The sequence below is a fragment of the Zeus faber genome, assembly GCF_960531495.2.
Source record: "Zeus faber genome assembly, chromosome: 4".
Classification (NCBI taxonomy): domain Eukaryota; kingdom Metazoa; phylum Chordata; class Actinopteri; order Zeiformes; family Zeidae; genus Zeus; species Zeus faber.
Genome location: NC_137191.1, coordinates 26,184,732 through 26,201,207, shown reverse-complemented (window position 1 = coordinate 26,201,207; position 16,476 = coordinate 26,184,732). Strand labels below are relative to the sequence as shown.

General features: G+C 43.2%; 1 protein-coding gene across 1 annotated transcript; it reads left to right on the top strand.

Annotated features, from left to right (window-relative positions):
• Positions 1-1,574: 1,574 nt before the first annotated feature.
• On the top strand, positions 1,575-16,200 carry utp6 (UTP6 small subunit processome component). Its single transcript, XM_079998940.1, has 19 exons — positions 1,575-1,745; positions 1,885-1,969; positions 2,062-2,103; positions 2,385-2,477; positions 2,666-2,713; positions 2,834-2,897; positions 4,962-5,080; positions 5,650-5,724; positions 5,824-5,905; positions 5,995-6,076; positions 6,639-6,817; positions 7,282-7,361; positions 7,538-7,615; positions 8,376-8,555; positions 13,685-13,765; positions 13,979-14,088; positions 14,239-14,305; positions 14,548-14,620; positions 14,858-16,200. The coding sequence occupies exons 1-19, from the start codon at positions 1,654-1,656 to the stop codon at positions 15,010-15,012; spliced, it is 1,785 nt and encodes a 594-aa protein (XP_079855066.1). The 5' UTR covers positions 1,575-1,653; the 3' UTR covers positions 15,013-16,200.
• Positions 16,201-16,476: the final 276 nt, after the last annotated feature.

Here is a 16,476-nt window from a genome sequence, read left to right as displayed (position 1 = left end):
TTTTCTCATGTAATATTTACAGGTTTTCTTTGATCTGGGTCCTTTTTTGGTTTTACTTTTTAGATTTGAATGTGAAGTACTCTGGAGATCATGTATGAAAGGCACTATGTTAAAACTAATTATTATTATTATTATTATTATTCAAGTACTCGGGGTCGACCATCCAAAGCAGCGGAGAGTGCGGGAGAGAGGTGAAGAAGAGATGTAGAGATTTTCCATTGGGGGTGACAAGGATGGACAGGATGAAGAAGGAGTACATTAGAGGGACAGCTCAGGTTGGACAGTTTGGTGGAAAAGTGAGAGAGGTCAGATTGAGATGGTTTGGACACGTGTGTAGGAGAGATGAGAGTTACATTGGGAGAAGGACGCTGAGGACGGAGCTGCCAGGCAAGAGGAAAAGAGGAACGGCAAAGAGAAGGTTTATATAGGGGGTGAGGGAGGACATGCAGGCGGTTGGTGTAAGGGAGGAAGATGCGCAGAACAGAAGGTGTTGGAGGCAGATGATCCGCTGTGGTGACCCCTAACGGGAGGAGCCAAAAGCAAAAGAAGAAGATTATTATTATTATTCATTATAATAATAATAACAACAATAATAATTATTGTAAATATAGCTGCAGACAGCAATACATGGGGTCCAGTTAAGTCGGTTCTGTGAAACGCAGCACGAGTTACAATTTTACGAGTTTAGTGTGAACGCCACATTATTTTTTTTCACCTGTTGCATAACTTTTTTCAAGAGATTTGTTTGGTCTTTTCTTTAACATCATTGCGACTACCTCTAAAGACGGATGTTCTGCCACTCCTTCTGTGCTGACTGGCGATCCAACTCGGTGGGGTCGCACTGAGGGAAACCTGTGGTGATTGAGGGTCTTTCTTTCCAGTCACCGTCAATAATGTCACTGAATGTCCCTCTTGTATCGTTTCGTTTAAATGTCCCCCAAGAACGGTGGTTTAAGAACTACGATCGTTCCTGGATCATGCAGTGCGGACACAAAAGAAAAGGTCAGTACCTTCAAAGGTTCTTAGAACTTCCTGTGGTGCGATAACACCTTCTGTGACCGATTATAGTTTCCGGGGTTTTGTAAAACCCAGGCTGTAGGGGAATGACTTTCCGTGAGACAAAGCTTGAATTTATATAACTTCGGATCATAATGTCACAAAGCTGCCCCCTCCCGAATCGAATGAAATTAGGACCGTTTTTCCCACTACTTTCTGCTCCAAAATTTGCTTGATATCGATCAAACTCGAGCGACAAGACGTCTGAAACGTGCCGGTTCTAACGAGACCTCAACCTGAAAAGTGCCGCGCTTTAAAAAAATAATAATACAAAAATGAACATAAATAAAGCATATGGCGATTGACTTACACCGATTTATCCATAGTAGTAACACACATAATTAATCCTTTTTTTTTTTAAATCGATTCTTAAAATACAAGCTAAGATATGTATTAACTGTATTATAATTTGTTTGTTTCCTTCGTGTAGACGGCTTCAGTTGCACCGCACTGCGTGTTTACGCACGGACGCTTTTGGCCGACGGACCCGGAACCGTTTATCACAACTTCCACACGTGTGGTGCCATGGAGTCGTGCTAGATCAACGCGCGCGTTCGCCTGAAAGCTCAAGTGAACACCGCGTAACCAACAACAATAATGGCGGAGATAATTCAGCAGCGCATCGAGGAGCGGATCCCCGAGTTGGAGCATTTGGAGAGGGTGGGACTGTTCACCAACAAGGAAGTCAAGTAAGTAAACAGATAGTGAAGCACGTAAGTAAACGTAACGCACCTGTTCCGTGTAACCGTCAGCGACACTTTGCGTCGACCTTGCTTCCCATTTGCCACTCATCTTGAGTGATTTCAAATTGTTCTCCCTCAAACGCAGATCTATCATCAAAAGAGCGACGGCGCTGGAATACAAACTCAACAGGCTGATCACAAACAAAGAAGATTTCATCGCCTTCGTTCAGGTAAACGATCGTGGTCACGCGTGTGCAGTCACCATGTTGTCACCACCACTGTAAAGTGATCATATTCTGACACCACATTTGCTTAATTCCAGTATGAAATTAATGTTTTGGAGCTGATTAAGAAGAGGAGAACGGTGAGTGGCCTCAAACACAGTACAAATCACGGCGTGGGAAATGAATGACACGTTGTGATTACAGCCATTGACTCCTAAATACATTATTTTGATTATAAACAATAAATGTTGGCTGAAGATGCATCGTAAAGTATTTAACATTAAGTGCAGCAAAGACAATCCACTATTAAAATGACATTTTATGTAACAACATGCACAAAAATAATAATCCAAAAATCTGATTAAAAAACAATACATATTACATTGATATGCATAATGATATTGCACCCTTTTATTTGCAGCACATTAAATACCAATTCAAGAGAGAGGAGATTGAGTTCCCCATCATCCATAGGATAAATACTGTCTTCAGAAGAGCTACGAATAAGTGGAAGGTAAACATTATACAGTACATAATTGATTTGCCTAACACTCTGATAGTTTTTTATTATTATTGACAAACCGTCGATCCGTCAGATCACTCTGTTCATGTCGTTGATTACCTTTTCGGTCAGTCCGTAATTGCGATAAACTGAGTAAATGCATCTGATTGCGATTTGTGGGGTTTCTGCTCTCCGTGTAGAGTGACGTGCAGCTCTGGCTCTCCCACATCGCTTTCTGTAAAAAATGGGTATGTAACGGTCTCATTTTTTTTGTTGTTGTTGTTGTTGTTGTTTTTTGGCTTATGACACAACAAAATTTCACCTGACGTTGTTCTTCTATACTAACGGTCCTTCCTCCCACCTGACAGGCCAGCAGGAGTACTCTGAGCAGAGTGTTCTCCGCAATGCTTGCCATTCATCCCGACAAACCAGGTAATGAGCTTCATACTGCTTCATTCAAATATTTGGATACTTTTTTTTTTTTTTTTTTTCAATGCAAGAACATATAGAGACGTGGACAAATTATTTGGTACCCTTACAGCTCATTGAAACAATGCTTCATTCCTTCTGAAAAGTGATGAAATTAAAAGCAATTTTCTCATGTATACCTGCATGCCTTTGGTATGCCATAGAGTAAAGCAAAGAAACTGTGAAAAGAGATAAATTATTGCTAAAGAGATCAATTATATTCTAAAATGGCCTGGACAAATTAGTTGGTACCCCTTTGAAAAGATTATAAATGATTGGATTATTTTCATATTTCAAACTAACTGTTTTCTTTAATCGGTATCACACATGTCTTCAGTCTTATAATCAGTCATTCAGCCTATTTAAATGGAGAAAAGTATTCACTGCTGTTTGGTGTCATCGTGTGCAACACACTGAACATGGACCAGAAAAAGCAAAGCAAAGGAGAGAGTTGTCTGAGGAGATCAGAAAGAAAATTATAGACAAGCATGTAAAAGGTAAAGGCTATAAGACCATCTCCAAGCAGCTTGATGTTCTTGTGACTACAGTTGCACTGATAATTAAGAACTTTAAGGTCCATGGGACTGTAGCCAACCCCCGTCGACGCCCCCCTTGAATCTGTGCAGGGCACAATGCAATCTCAGGACTATCAAGGAAATCTGGAGGGAAACGTACTGCCCAGTGTCAGAAAGCTCCGTCTCAGTTGCAGATTATGGGTCCTCCAACAGGGTTATGACCCAAAACACACAGCTAAAAGCACCCAAGAATGGACAAGAACAAAACATTGGACTGTTCTGAAGTGGCCTTCCATGAGCCCTGATCTGAATCCTATCGAACATCTATGGAAAGAGCTGAAAGATGCAGTCTGGAGAAGGCACCCTTCAAACCTGAGACAGCTGGAGCAGTTTGCTCAGCAAGAGGGGGCCAAACTACCTGTTGACAAGTGCACAAGTCTCATTGAGAGCTACAGAAGTCGCTTAGTTGCAGTGATTGCCTCTAAAAGTTGTGCAACGAAATATTATGTTAAGGGTCCCATCATTTTTGTCCATGTCATTTTCATTTGTTTTATTATGTAAAATATTTTGTTGAATCAAAAATCAAAAGCAAATTCAGATTTCTATTAAATATGGAATAAAAATGATGGATGTCAATTACTTTCGTGAGTTTCAAGTTATTTCAGAGAATATTGTGGGTTCTTTTTTAGTTGAAGGGTCCCAACAAATTTGTCCACGTCTGTAGACACAATGTCAACTGTTTAACACCAGGTCCTTGAGGTTCTTGAAGTGCTTGAAATGAGTCCCCAGAAATTGTTGTATGGGAATACCTTGAAAATAGGCGGTTTTGTGCTGAAGTACTTGGAAAGTCTTTGGAAAAAAATGTGATAATTGAACACCTGTGATATGCCCCCTCGTTTTGTTATTCAAATTGTAACTTAATAATTAAAAAAAATAAATCCAGAATCGCTTTTGCGACAGATTGTGCCACGGAAATATTAATTTAATCGACCGTGGTTGGAAATAGGCACTTATAATTGTAGATGACAATGAGATTAATAAAATGAATTTTGATTGATTTATATTTGTTTTCCGTGAAGTCCCCGAGTTCACGCAACTAAGTAAATAAATACAAAATAACAACCTAGACAAAAAATGATAATCAATAAAGGGAAAGACAGAGAAAAAAGGTTATGGATGTAGTCACGGATTGTTAGTTGTTAATTTGGTCTGTTTACTGATTATGGGTCCAAGTCTCTGGAATGAAATTCCAGGTCAAAGTAAAAAGAAAAAAATGGCCGCCAAACCTTGTGAAATCTCTTGGTGGAGCCCTTGGTTGAATATTTCTGTATTTCAAGCTTTAAATATGCCAGAACATTGCTAACTGCTGGTATTTGGGATGTAGAGCTACGCAGTCCTATAAAACTATTTGACAAGTATTAGCAGATTGTTGTTGTTGACCTGTAAGCATGTGCCAGTTTGAGAGAATGAAGTTCAGACTTGATTCTAAAAGGTAGTGGTTCTTTCACTTCAGGTCTGTGGATCATGGCCGCCAAGAGCGAGTTGGAGGACGCAAACTCCTCAGAGAGCGCCAGGCACCTGTTTCTGAGAGCCCTGCGCTTTCACCCGGACAACAAGAAGGTCTTTCAGGAGGTAGGGATGAAAAATATGAAATGTAGAAACCTATTACTACCAATGGACATTTAAGTGCTTCATATATTTGTACAAAGTTTGTCAAAACTGATTTCCTTGTTCCCCCTTTAAAAGCTATTGTAGTTGTCTTAACCAGCGTTCTTACCAGGTCCTTTAGGTGCTTGAATTTCATTGTCAGAAATTTACCTTGAAAACAGCCCCTTTTGTGCTGAAGTGCTTGGCAAAGTCCTTCGAAAAAGCCTGTGATATTTCCCCTGCTTTTGTTATTCAAGTGTATTAACATTTTTCCAGAATGGCTTTGACGACATTGATTATTCCAGGGAAATATTAACTGAATCCAGCATGGTTGAAAATAGACTTTTGATAGTAGATGACAATGAGATTAAACATATATGTATGTATTTATGGATGTATGTATGTGTATGTATATATATGTGTGTGTGTGTGTGTGTGTGGGGAAAAAAATTGATCATATTTGTTAATTTGAAATTAATAGTGCTTAAAAAAGTACTTGGAGGTCCTTGAATTTCATTTTGTAATGCCAGAATTAAACCCTATTTGTGTTGCAGTACTTCCGAATGGAGTTGCTGCATGCAGAGAAACTAAGGCAGGAGAAAAAAGACCTGGAGCTGACAGAGATGGAGGTGATAATCTATGCACACACACACACACACCTACACACATGGGCATACAGTCTATTTGCATTTGAAGCTTAAATTATTATTATTTTTTTAACTTTCCAGGGTGAATATGAATTTCCTCCAGAGATCATGAACGCTAAACTGGCTGAGGTTGTCTACAAAGATGCTACAGAGAAAATACAAGGTGCGCCTTTGGCCATAAGGTGTTCTTTTTTTATTAGTTATTTAGTTATTTCCAGTATTTGTTTTGCTAATGAAGTCGTTTTCAATCAGGAGCGACCTTCATCATCTCCCTCCTAAACATCGCGGCCATCTTCGACTTCACCAAAGAACTCCAAGAATCCATCCTGAACGAGTACGGCGTTGAATGTATTATGACACTGGCGCGCTGTTCACACACTCTTCTGTCACTTTATGGCCAAACATCAGGCTTCTTACCGGGTCCTTGAGGGGCATGATTCCGTCCTCAGAATTTCAGAAATTGAAGTACTGGAATACTTGAAAATTGCTCCTTTTTTGGGCCAAAGTGCTTGAAAAGTGCCTGGGGGGGAAAAAACTTGATAATTGAAAACCTGTGACATTCCCCCTGGTTTTGTTATTCAAATTCTGACTGAACACATTTTTTTTTTCCAGAATGGCTTTTCCGACATGGATTATGCCGGAGAAATGTAAATTGAATCCAGCATGGTTGGAAATAGATGCTTATAGTAGTAGATGACAATGAGATTAATAATAGATATACTAATATAAAAAGACATACTAATATAAATTATAATATTTGTTTTGCGTGAAGTCCTTGAAAAAGAAAAATACTGCTTAAAAAAAAAAGTACTCGAAAGTCCCTGAATTTAGTTTTGGAATGCCAGAAGAAACCCCACGAGCCGAAACGCGTCTCCTCACGCTCCCCTCGTTTGTAGCCTGCAGACCAAGTTCTCCGAAGACAGCGTGACATGGGACTTCATGGCCAGGAGGGAGCTGGAGGCCCCCGGGGCCGGGCCGGACCTGCAGACGGCCAAGGGCCGAGCGTCTGACATGGCCCGGCGGGAGGAGCGCTGCTGCCAGGTCTACGAAGAGGGCCTGAAGGTCCTCAGCACAGGTGGGGGTTGAATTTGTTCATGCAAACTGTTTGACATTGTCACCATTTCTAGATTCAGTTCATCATCTTCACAGTTTCATTTTTGGACGTGACCTTTTATTCGGGGTCTTTTTTATTTTTATCTTACTAACATTTTTGTATATACTTTTCTGTTTAATCTTAGGTTATATTTGTTTCATTCGTTTTATTGTATATTTTCTATTTTATTGTTTATATTTTTTATTGTGTGGCTTTCGTATTTTTTGCCTACTGTTTTGATGGGTGCTGTCGAAACCCTGCAATTTCCCACCGGGAATGAAGCATCCATCTGGTTTTAATTGAATAATTGAACACTTCATCATAGCTTCGCAGGCATGGTGAAAATCGAAATTGACCGAAACAAGTGACCATCGGGGAGATACAGATCCTCACTCCACTTATAACGAAATGAACAGAGCCTGACTTTGTTGTGACGTCTGTTCTAGAGCCGCTGTGGACGTGCTACGCCGCCTTCTGCTTGGAGAGGTACAAAAGGAAGACCAATGTCCAGGATCTGAAGGACAAGGTAACGGCCAAGGTTTAAGACTATTTGACGGTCAGGTATTTTATTGATTTCATCTGTGCCTTTTATTTTTTATTATTATTATTATTAATAATATTTTTTTAACTGAAATCTCACATTAATATTCCAGTGGGGTATTAGGACAAAATTGAATATTCGTGTGTGTGTGTGTCCTACAGAGGCAGGAGCAGCTGCTCGGAGTGTTTGAGCGAGCCCACGGTTCCTCATTGCTCAACGAGACTTTTTACAAGAACTGGGTAAGACCAAACAACACTCTATTTGTCTGTGTGTCCCAGTGTTCTTATTCTCGTCCTCCAGCCATTCCTTTTGTCCAGATTCTGGGACTTTTGGTAAAGAAGGGTTCTCGTTCCAATCTCAGTTCCTATTTGTAACCGTTTGTACTCATCAACGTGGCGATAAAGCGCCACACTAACGCTTCTTCCGATCGACGCCGAAACTGATCTCATGGTGTGAGGTTTTTGTCCTGATGGACCGGAGGGGAGCGACTCAAAATGTTTGTGTCTGGGGTGGGAGCGGTCGGCCACAATCTTACCTGCTCGCCTCAGGGTCCTGGAGGCGTACAGGTCCTGCAGAGATGGCAGATTGCAGCCAATCACCTTCTCAGCAGAGCGAATGACACGCTGCAGTCTGCCCTTGTCCTCGCCAGAGAAATAACCAGATGGTGGAGGAGGTGAGGACCCACTTGAGGTCCCGGGTGATGATGGTTCCCAGGAAGCAGGAGGACTCCACAGTGTTGGCTGGGGAGTGTCACAGGGTGATGGGGGCGGGTGGGGCTGGGTTCTTCCTGAAATCCAAAACCATCTCCACCCAATCACTTTTGGAAAAGAAAATAATAAAATGTGATTTGAGACCCGATCTGAGTGATAACGATCAACAAAATCCCCTTCCTACTCAGAGTCAGTACTTCTAGTTGTGTTGGTCGGATATTAACCGCTTCCGGTCTGTATATTCACAAGGAATCTCAAAATCTTAAAACCTGACGAATACAACTTCCAGCTCCAGATCCTGCTCTCATCGGGCAACGCCGAGGGGGCGGCGGCCATAGCGGCGGCGGCCCCGCAGCGCTACGGCCAATCGGTGGCGACGTGGTGCCTGAGCCTGCAGACGCTGATGGAGCTGGGGAAGGGAGACCTGGACGCGCTGTTCCAGGAGGCTCTCGCGCACGTCGATCCCAAGGTACACCCACACACACACACACACACACACACACACACACACTTTTTTGTTTGTTCTTACCACGGTGAAAAGCAACGTATCACCACGGTATTGCGGTTTACCAACGGGGGGTGGGTGGGGACGGGACGGAGAACGTGTCTCCATTATGCGCAATGCTTGTTACTTTACATAAGGAAACGGAGCTAAATAAAAGAACCGACTTCTAAATAAAAACGCACTGTGTTGGCGCACCGATCATGGGCGACCCATCGCTGGCGCCTGGTGGGCATAGTCGGAGAGGGAGCGATCGTGGGCAGAGCCATGATTATTTCAAATGATATAGTTGTGTTTATGAGGGGCACAACTCTGTTTTTCCCAAGAGCACAAGAATGAGATCACAAAATCCTCCATACTGTATGTTTAATGGTCAAAATACGTTTTTAAGTTATAGTTTTAAATTTAAAAAAAATATATATATTATTTGTGGTGATGACAATAATGAGCTCAAAACCGCTGTAATGCGGTCGTCGTCACAGCACTAGTAGTGCGATTGTGCTCCAGACACACACATACACACACACACACACACACACACACACACACACACACACACACACACACACACACACAGTTTTTCGAGTATTGATTAATCACCAGTGGGCCAACTCCCAGTTCTCATTCGACCCGATTCCAGCTTATCACTGCGTCCAAGATCAATTTCACCTTTCGTGATCCCTGCTCTGTTACTGCCAGACAAACTGATATCAGACATTTGGGAGAAGCGGTGGCGGTGGGCAGGGCCCCTTTTTGTTGACTGGTAAACCGAGCGGCTTCTGCTATATAAACACAACATCCAGACTTTCAACTTTGGATATTCCGAGTTTAACTTGGGATAAGCCCGCCCTCCCTGCCTGGCAGATTTCCAGGCTTTGGGAAGGATAGCCAAGTAATCCTGCACCCGCTCCAGCGACCGCCGTGGCCGTAGGCATAATGTTCTCGGATTGAACGTGGGTCTGTCCTTCCCATTCTTGTTAACGCGACATCTCAGGAACCCTTTGGGGGAATTTCTTAAAATTTGGCACAAATGTCCACTTGGACTCAAGGATGAACTCATCGATTTTGATGGTTGAAAGGTCAAGATCACTGTGACCACAACAAAACATTCGGGCCATAACTCAAGAACTGATGCACTAATTATGAAAGCGGACTATGATTATGAAAATTCCCACAAATTTCTAATGGGATAAAATGATCACGTTGGACAATTTATATCCAAGAGGTCAACTTCACTGTAAACAGAAGGGGAGATTGTGACCATTTTTCACATTTGGTCGCATTCTGAATTGGTGACACTAATCTTGGGTGCCCGCCTTGAAACTGTGTTGTTGGTTACAGTACTTTTCAGTAATCTTCTTTGCTGCAGTGGTGTGTGTGTGTGTGTGTTCCATGTTTTACAACTTGTAGCCTCTTTGCAGCAACATCCATATTTGAGGCGTTGTCTACTGTTACGACTAAAACTTGGTGTTCTATCAAAATCAGCATCATTGGCATGTGAACACATACAAGGAATTTGACTGTTTTTGTTTCTCTTCAGGAATTTACACACTAATGGACATACGGTACAGCAGAACAACAAAGTTTAACAAAGTCAAGACCGTTTTATTTATTTCTATACACCGATCAGCCACAACATTATAACCACCTGCCTAATATATGTGCCACCAAAACAGCTCTGACCCGTGGAGGTATGGACTCCACAAGACCTCTGAAGGTGTCCTGTGGTATCTGGCACCAAGACGTTAGCAGCAGATCCTTTAAGTCCTGTAAGTTGTAAGGTGGGGCCCCCATGGATCGGGCTTGTTGTTCCAGCACATCCCACAGATGCTCCATCGGATTGAGGGATATTAGGAAGCCAACTCTTTGTCATGTTCCTCCAAACCATTCCTGAACATTTTTTGTAGTGTGGCAGCGTGCTTTATCCTGCTGAAAGATGCCACTGCCATCAGGGAAATACCGTTGTGACCATGTACACCCCGTACTTGGTCTGCAACAATGTTTAGGTCGGTGGTACGTGTCGAAGTAACGTCCACATGAATGCCAGGACCCAAGGTTTCCCAGCAGAATGTTGTCCAGAGCATCACGCTGCCTCCGCCGACATGCCTTCTTCCCATAGTGCATCCTGGTGCCATCTCTTGCCCCGGTAAACGATGTACAGGTACATCTCATGAAATTAGAATATCATGAAAAAGTTCAATATGTTGTCACTCATTACAGAAAGTGAAACCCATATATTACATAGATTCATTACAGGTAGAGTGAAATATTTCAAGCCTTTTATTTCTTGAAATTTGGATGATTGTGGCTATAGATAATGAAAACCCAAAATTCAGTGTCTCAGAAAATGAGAATATTGTGAAAAAGTACAATATTGGAAAGTCATGGTGTCACACCCTAATCAGCAAATTAACTCAAAACTCCTGCAAAGGTTTTCCTGAGCCTTGAAATGGTCTCTCAGTCTGGCTCAGTAGGCTACACAATCATGGGGAAGACTGTTGACTTGACAGGTGTCCAGAAGACCGTCATTGACACTCTCCACAAGGAGGCTAAGCCACAAAAGGTCATTGCTGAAGAAGCTAGTTGTTCACAGAGCGCTGTATCCAAGCATATTCATAGAAAGTTGAGTGGAAGGAAAAAGTATAGTAGGAAAAGGGATAACCGCAGCCTTGAGGGGATTGTCAATCAAAATCAATTCAAGAATTTGGGGGAGCTTCACAAGGAGAGGACTGAGGCTGGAGTCAGCGCATCAAGAGCCACTACGCACAGACGAATCCCGGGCACGGGCTACAAATGTCGCATTCCTCGTGACAAGACACTCCTAAACCAGCGACCACGTCAGAAGCGTCTTACCTGGGCTGTGGAGAAAAAGAACTGGACTGTTGCTCAGTGGTCCAAAGTCCTCTTTTCAGATGAATGTGAACTTTGCACGTCATTTGGAAATCAAGGTCCCAGGGTCTGGAGGAAAAGTGGAGAGGCACAGAATCCACATTGCTTGGAGTCCAGTGTGAAGCTTCCACAGTCAGTGATGATTTGGGCTGCCACGTCATCTGCTGGTGTTGGTCCACTGTGTTTTCTGAAGTCCACAGTCAACACACCCATCTACCAGGACATTTTAGAGCACTTCATGCGTCCTTCTGCTGACAAGCTTCATGGAGATGCTGATTTCATTTTCCAGCAGGACTTGGCACCTGCCCACACTGCGAAAGGTACCAAAAGCTGGTTCAATGACCATGGTGTTACTGTGCTTGATTGGCCAGAAAACTCGCCTGATCTGAACCCAATAAAGAATCTATGACCGGTCTGTAGCTACGCAGCCCCATACACAGCAAGCTGTGATGCACTGTGTGTTCTGACACCTTTCTATCATAGCAGCACTAACTGTTTTCGGCAATTTGTGCTACAGTAGCTCTTCTGTGGAATCGGACCCAAGGAGCTAGACTAAGCTCCCCACACACGTCAATGAGCCTTGGACGGCTATGATCCTGTCGCCAGTTCACCAGTTGTTCTTCCTTGGACCATGTTTGGTAGATACTATCAGAATCAGAAATACTTTAATAATCCCAGGGGGAAATTAGGTACTAACCACTGCATGATTAAAAAAAACAATCTTCCTCATACCGGGAACACCTCACAAAACCTGCTGTTTTGGATATGCCCAGTCGTCTATCCATCACAATTTGGACCTGGTCAAAGTGGCTCAGATCCTTACGCTTGCACATTTTTCCTGCTTCCAACACATCAACTATAAGAACTGACTGTCCACGTTCTGCCTCATACTGTATATACCACCCCTTGACAGGTGCCATTGGAATGAGATGAGCAATGTTATTCTCATTTACATTATTTAGTTAATTAGCAGACGCTTTTATCCGAAGCGACTTACAATTATTGAAACACCAATGGACACAGCCATCAGGAGCAGTTAGGGGTTAAGTGTGAGCCTGGGATCAAACCAGCGACCTTTAGATCACTAGACGACCAGCTCTACCTCCTGAGCTACCATTCCCTCATTCTACCATTCTCAGAGAAAGACAATTAAAAGCCCTATAGCTTTTCATACATGGGTCCAGCCATTAAGGTTTCATGGTTCATTTTGACACGGAGCAGCTACCGAATGGAATTTTATTTGTATTTTTTTTCTCTTGCGACCAATGAAAAACTTGGTCGACTAGGACTCCTCCCCTCGATTGTTTGGTCGACTATTTTGGAGCAGCCCTAACGTCTGGACAGACATGGATGTAAACTGTAACTTGACTGGTTTGCGGAGGCATACATCCGTGATGCAGAAATTCTATTATCTTCTTAAGCCCTGTGGGACCGAGCTGTTCTAGCGCTTAATAATTCCTTCAAGACGAGTTCTCTTTTTCTCCCCCGATTTAAATTAGATTGCACAGAGACGGGAATCATTCGAACAGAAAGGCATTTATCTGCCTTCCTATGCCGTTTGCACAGCCACGAACACCTCGGCTCCAGTGACACAGCCTTTGTGGGGGGCGACGTGTCGGAATAGCCCCATTGTTACTATGCGGTGGTTATTTCATATCCCCCCCCCCCCCACCCCGGATTACAGCCACACTGCTCGTTACGCAAAGCCCTGTTGCCCAAGACTGGTTTCAGTTGGGAAACTGCGTCAACTATGGCCCAAAGATTTGTCTCCAGAATGACATTCATGTAATGGTATATCGCTGGGCACTGAGTTGTTTGTACAATAAGAGAATAACCTGAGGCTTGGTTCTTCTTTTCTAATGTTTGTCACTCAAAGGCAATAACGTGCTTTACTATCCCAAGTGACTTTCTTACTGGGATGACTTTTTCACTGGGGTTCCTCACAAGGTGTACGTCATTGATCATTCTCCCCCTTGTAAGATAATACATTTTACCACCGTCCTGCAACTACAGTATTACCGAATGTGATTTCACTTGCTCAGCAGTTTGGAGGGGTGGTCACAGGCTTGGCTGACGTGTGTGTGTGTGTGTGTGTGTGTGTGTGTGTGTGTGTGTGTGTGTGTGTGTGTGTGTGTGTGTGTGTGTGTGTGTGTGTGTGTGTGTGTGTGTGTGTGTGTGTGTGTGTGTGTGTGTGTGTCTTTTGACAGGAGAGCCTGCCGCTGTGGCAGCTCCACGTCCAGTGGAGTGGGAGCAACCAGAGTCCCCAGGAAACCGAAGCCCTTTTCCAGGTAGCAAGAAACCACTGGAAGGCTATTTGAAAGATGTATGATGTACTGCACATAAACACATAAGCTGAGAAAATGAAATGATCAAACTTAATTTACAGCAATTACACATACGACATAGGGAAGGTTGTTCGCCGTGAACGTCTGATTTCCCTTCTGCCCAATTTCGCGAGCGCGCCGCGTCGACACAGTCTCATCTAGTTTCCTCCTCCTCAGAGAGGTCTGGTGTCTGCCGTGCCGGCTGTTGCCATAGAGATGAAAGAGCACTATGTGGACTGGTCGTACAGTGCCGGGGGCTACAAAAAAGCCAGGAAGACCTTCATTAGGTAACAACAGAACATAACACTTCTCCCTATAATATACAGTAGATTAAATTCAATGATCATGTGACCGCGTCTCCAAGTGTTTCGCTCATTAAAGACAATGTCCTACGAGTCTTGAAATGTTGTTTTATTTTTTATTCTGCCTTTCTGCAGCTTACATGAAAGCCGCCCCTTCTCCAAGGAGTTTTTCAGCAGAATGATCCAGATTGAGAAGGAACAAGTAAGCGCCACTCCGAAAGACATGAAAATACCATTGTTTTTTTTTTTTTCACCTAACCGAAGTCAAGACCTTTCCATCACAGAGGTCCCAAAGGTCAAAATAAATAGATCAGAAATAATTAGATTGGCCATCGCTCTCGGTTGACAGCGGGCCGACTGCGTTTAAATTCTCAGCCGCCACAAAATATTTTGTGTCCTGCCTAAAGGAGGACAGGCCGATAACAGCGCCGCTTGTTCTTTCAGGAGGCGCCGAAGATGAGCAACCTCAGGGACTACTACGAGAGGGCTCTGCGGGAGTTTGGCTCCTCTGACGATGGTGAGAATGTAATAAATGGTGGAGAAAAGGGGGGGGGGGGGGGGGGTGGAGAGATCTTGACCGGATGTCACCCCCAAGGTTGTTCTCATCGGGGGCTTTCGAGCACCTCGATTCTGTGTCAGTGATTTTTTTTAATTTATTTTTTTCCTTGGCTCCTTCCTGAAGATGGTTTCCGCGCTGCGTCGGTTGCGTGTCGTCTGCTACAGTTTGGACCTGACTTTTTTTTTTGCTTCTCAGACCTGTGGCTGGACTACATCAAGGAAGAGCTGGGAGCCCTGGGCCAGCCTGAGAACTGCGGCAAGCTGCACTGGAGAGCCCTGAAACTCCTGGAGGGTGAGAGCGTCGAGCGCTTTGTGTCCAAATACACCCTGCTGCAGACCGGACACATCTGAGCATCTCCCGAGGACGACGTGAAGAGCGAGAAGCCCTTCGCACACTGGGTCCATACACCGTGAGAACTATGCTGAAGATATTGGGCCCCTATGTCATTTGCCGTGGGTGCTCTTGGATTCAAGTTTTCTCAGAATAATCTGCAAGTTCCACCCTAATACATTGATGGCTGTCATTTCTGATTGTGTTGCAAACCTTGTATTTTATACCTGCAGATGTCTTTAATATCAGTTCCTGTTGAATTGTAACAATTCCGCACACACAATATACATTCTGAGATGACCGGCTTTGATTACGCAACAAATGAATTCAGTCCTGCAAACTTCTTTCTTCCTCGGCTGTTTCCTGTTGTGGTCCATCCAGAACAGCAACATAAAGAATGTTCACCGACAACTGCTATTAATAAACTTTTGTATGCACGTGTCAGCTAGGGCTGGGGTTTCATTACTGTCATATTTTACAGTACCATTTTCTTTTTTGTTTTGTTTAATTACAAAAAGTGAAAAATACGATATGATTACCTTATTTTATGTTACAATATTCAAATCCCATCACAAACCCTTATATTGGTAATAACCCCCATGACATTTTGGCCTTAATGCTCAGCCCTAGAAACAGTTAATTTTTAATCTTACAGCTGGATTGTTTGAGCCTTGTGCCAGTCTGTCTGGCAGTACTAATTTCCCCGACAACGTTAAGCCTTTCTCTGTAGGCTTGGCTTGTCAGGGCAACGTATTACTAAACATAAGCAGCTATTGTGAGAGAAACGACCACTAACTACTCTAAAGTGACTGAGCAGTCAAGCTGTGAAAAATGGTGCAAAATCTCACCCTTAGCGCACCCATAGAGGTACCTAAATCACATGATATTCAATAAATGGCTCTTCTTATCAACTGTTAAGTAAGCGTCAATATTCATTTACAAGTTCCAAGGACACTTCAGATGGTTTGTTTGTGTGTTGTGTTATTCACCATACAACTAATTATCTGGGATGCATGGCAAAATGGGCCTTGAAAGGATTCTATTCACCCTGAAAGTCAGACCTGCGTGCTGTGCTTCATGAGGGATGATGTCCCATCAAATGATTGATTTTGTGGTGGCAGAAGCGCCATGTCACGATGAACACAAACTCTCTCAAATCCAACATCACCATTTTCACCAAATCTCAAAAGAGCTCTGGGACACCATAGCTCTTAAGAACTCGGAAGAATGTCCACCAAAAAAAAAGTCCAAATGTCCATGTCCAAAAAAAAAAAAAAAAGACTCTCGCATACAGGCACGGCGAGAAATGACGGCGAGTCGACCTTGTTCATGACAACATTCCAGAGCGTGAGGTGCATCAAACCCATGCGTATTAAGGCAAAAGGTTGTGTTGTAGTCTTGACATTTTCGACTGTGATCCCTTTTGAGAACCAAAGAGAACACGGCACACTTTGGACACGGAAACCCTACTGCGCTTCAGACAG

What these genes read in the sequence shown, in the direction of transcription:
- utp6 (XM_079998940.1), top strand. Translation starts at nt 1,654, where the DNA reads ATGGCGGAGATAATTCAGCAGCGCATCGAGGAGCGGATCCCCGAGTTG. An exon ending in TCGCTTTCTGTAAAAAATGG is followed by an intron (nt 2,714 to 2,833) that starts GTATGTAACGGT and finishes CCCACCTGACAG; the next exon opens with GCCAGCAGGAGTACTCTGAG. An exon ending in TCGCGCACGTCGATCCCAAG is followed by an intron (nt 8,556 to 13,684) that starts GTACACCCACAC and finishes GTCTTTTGACAG; the next exon opens with GAGAGCCTGCCGCTGTGGCA.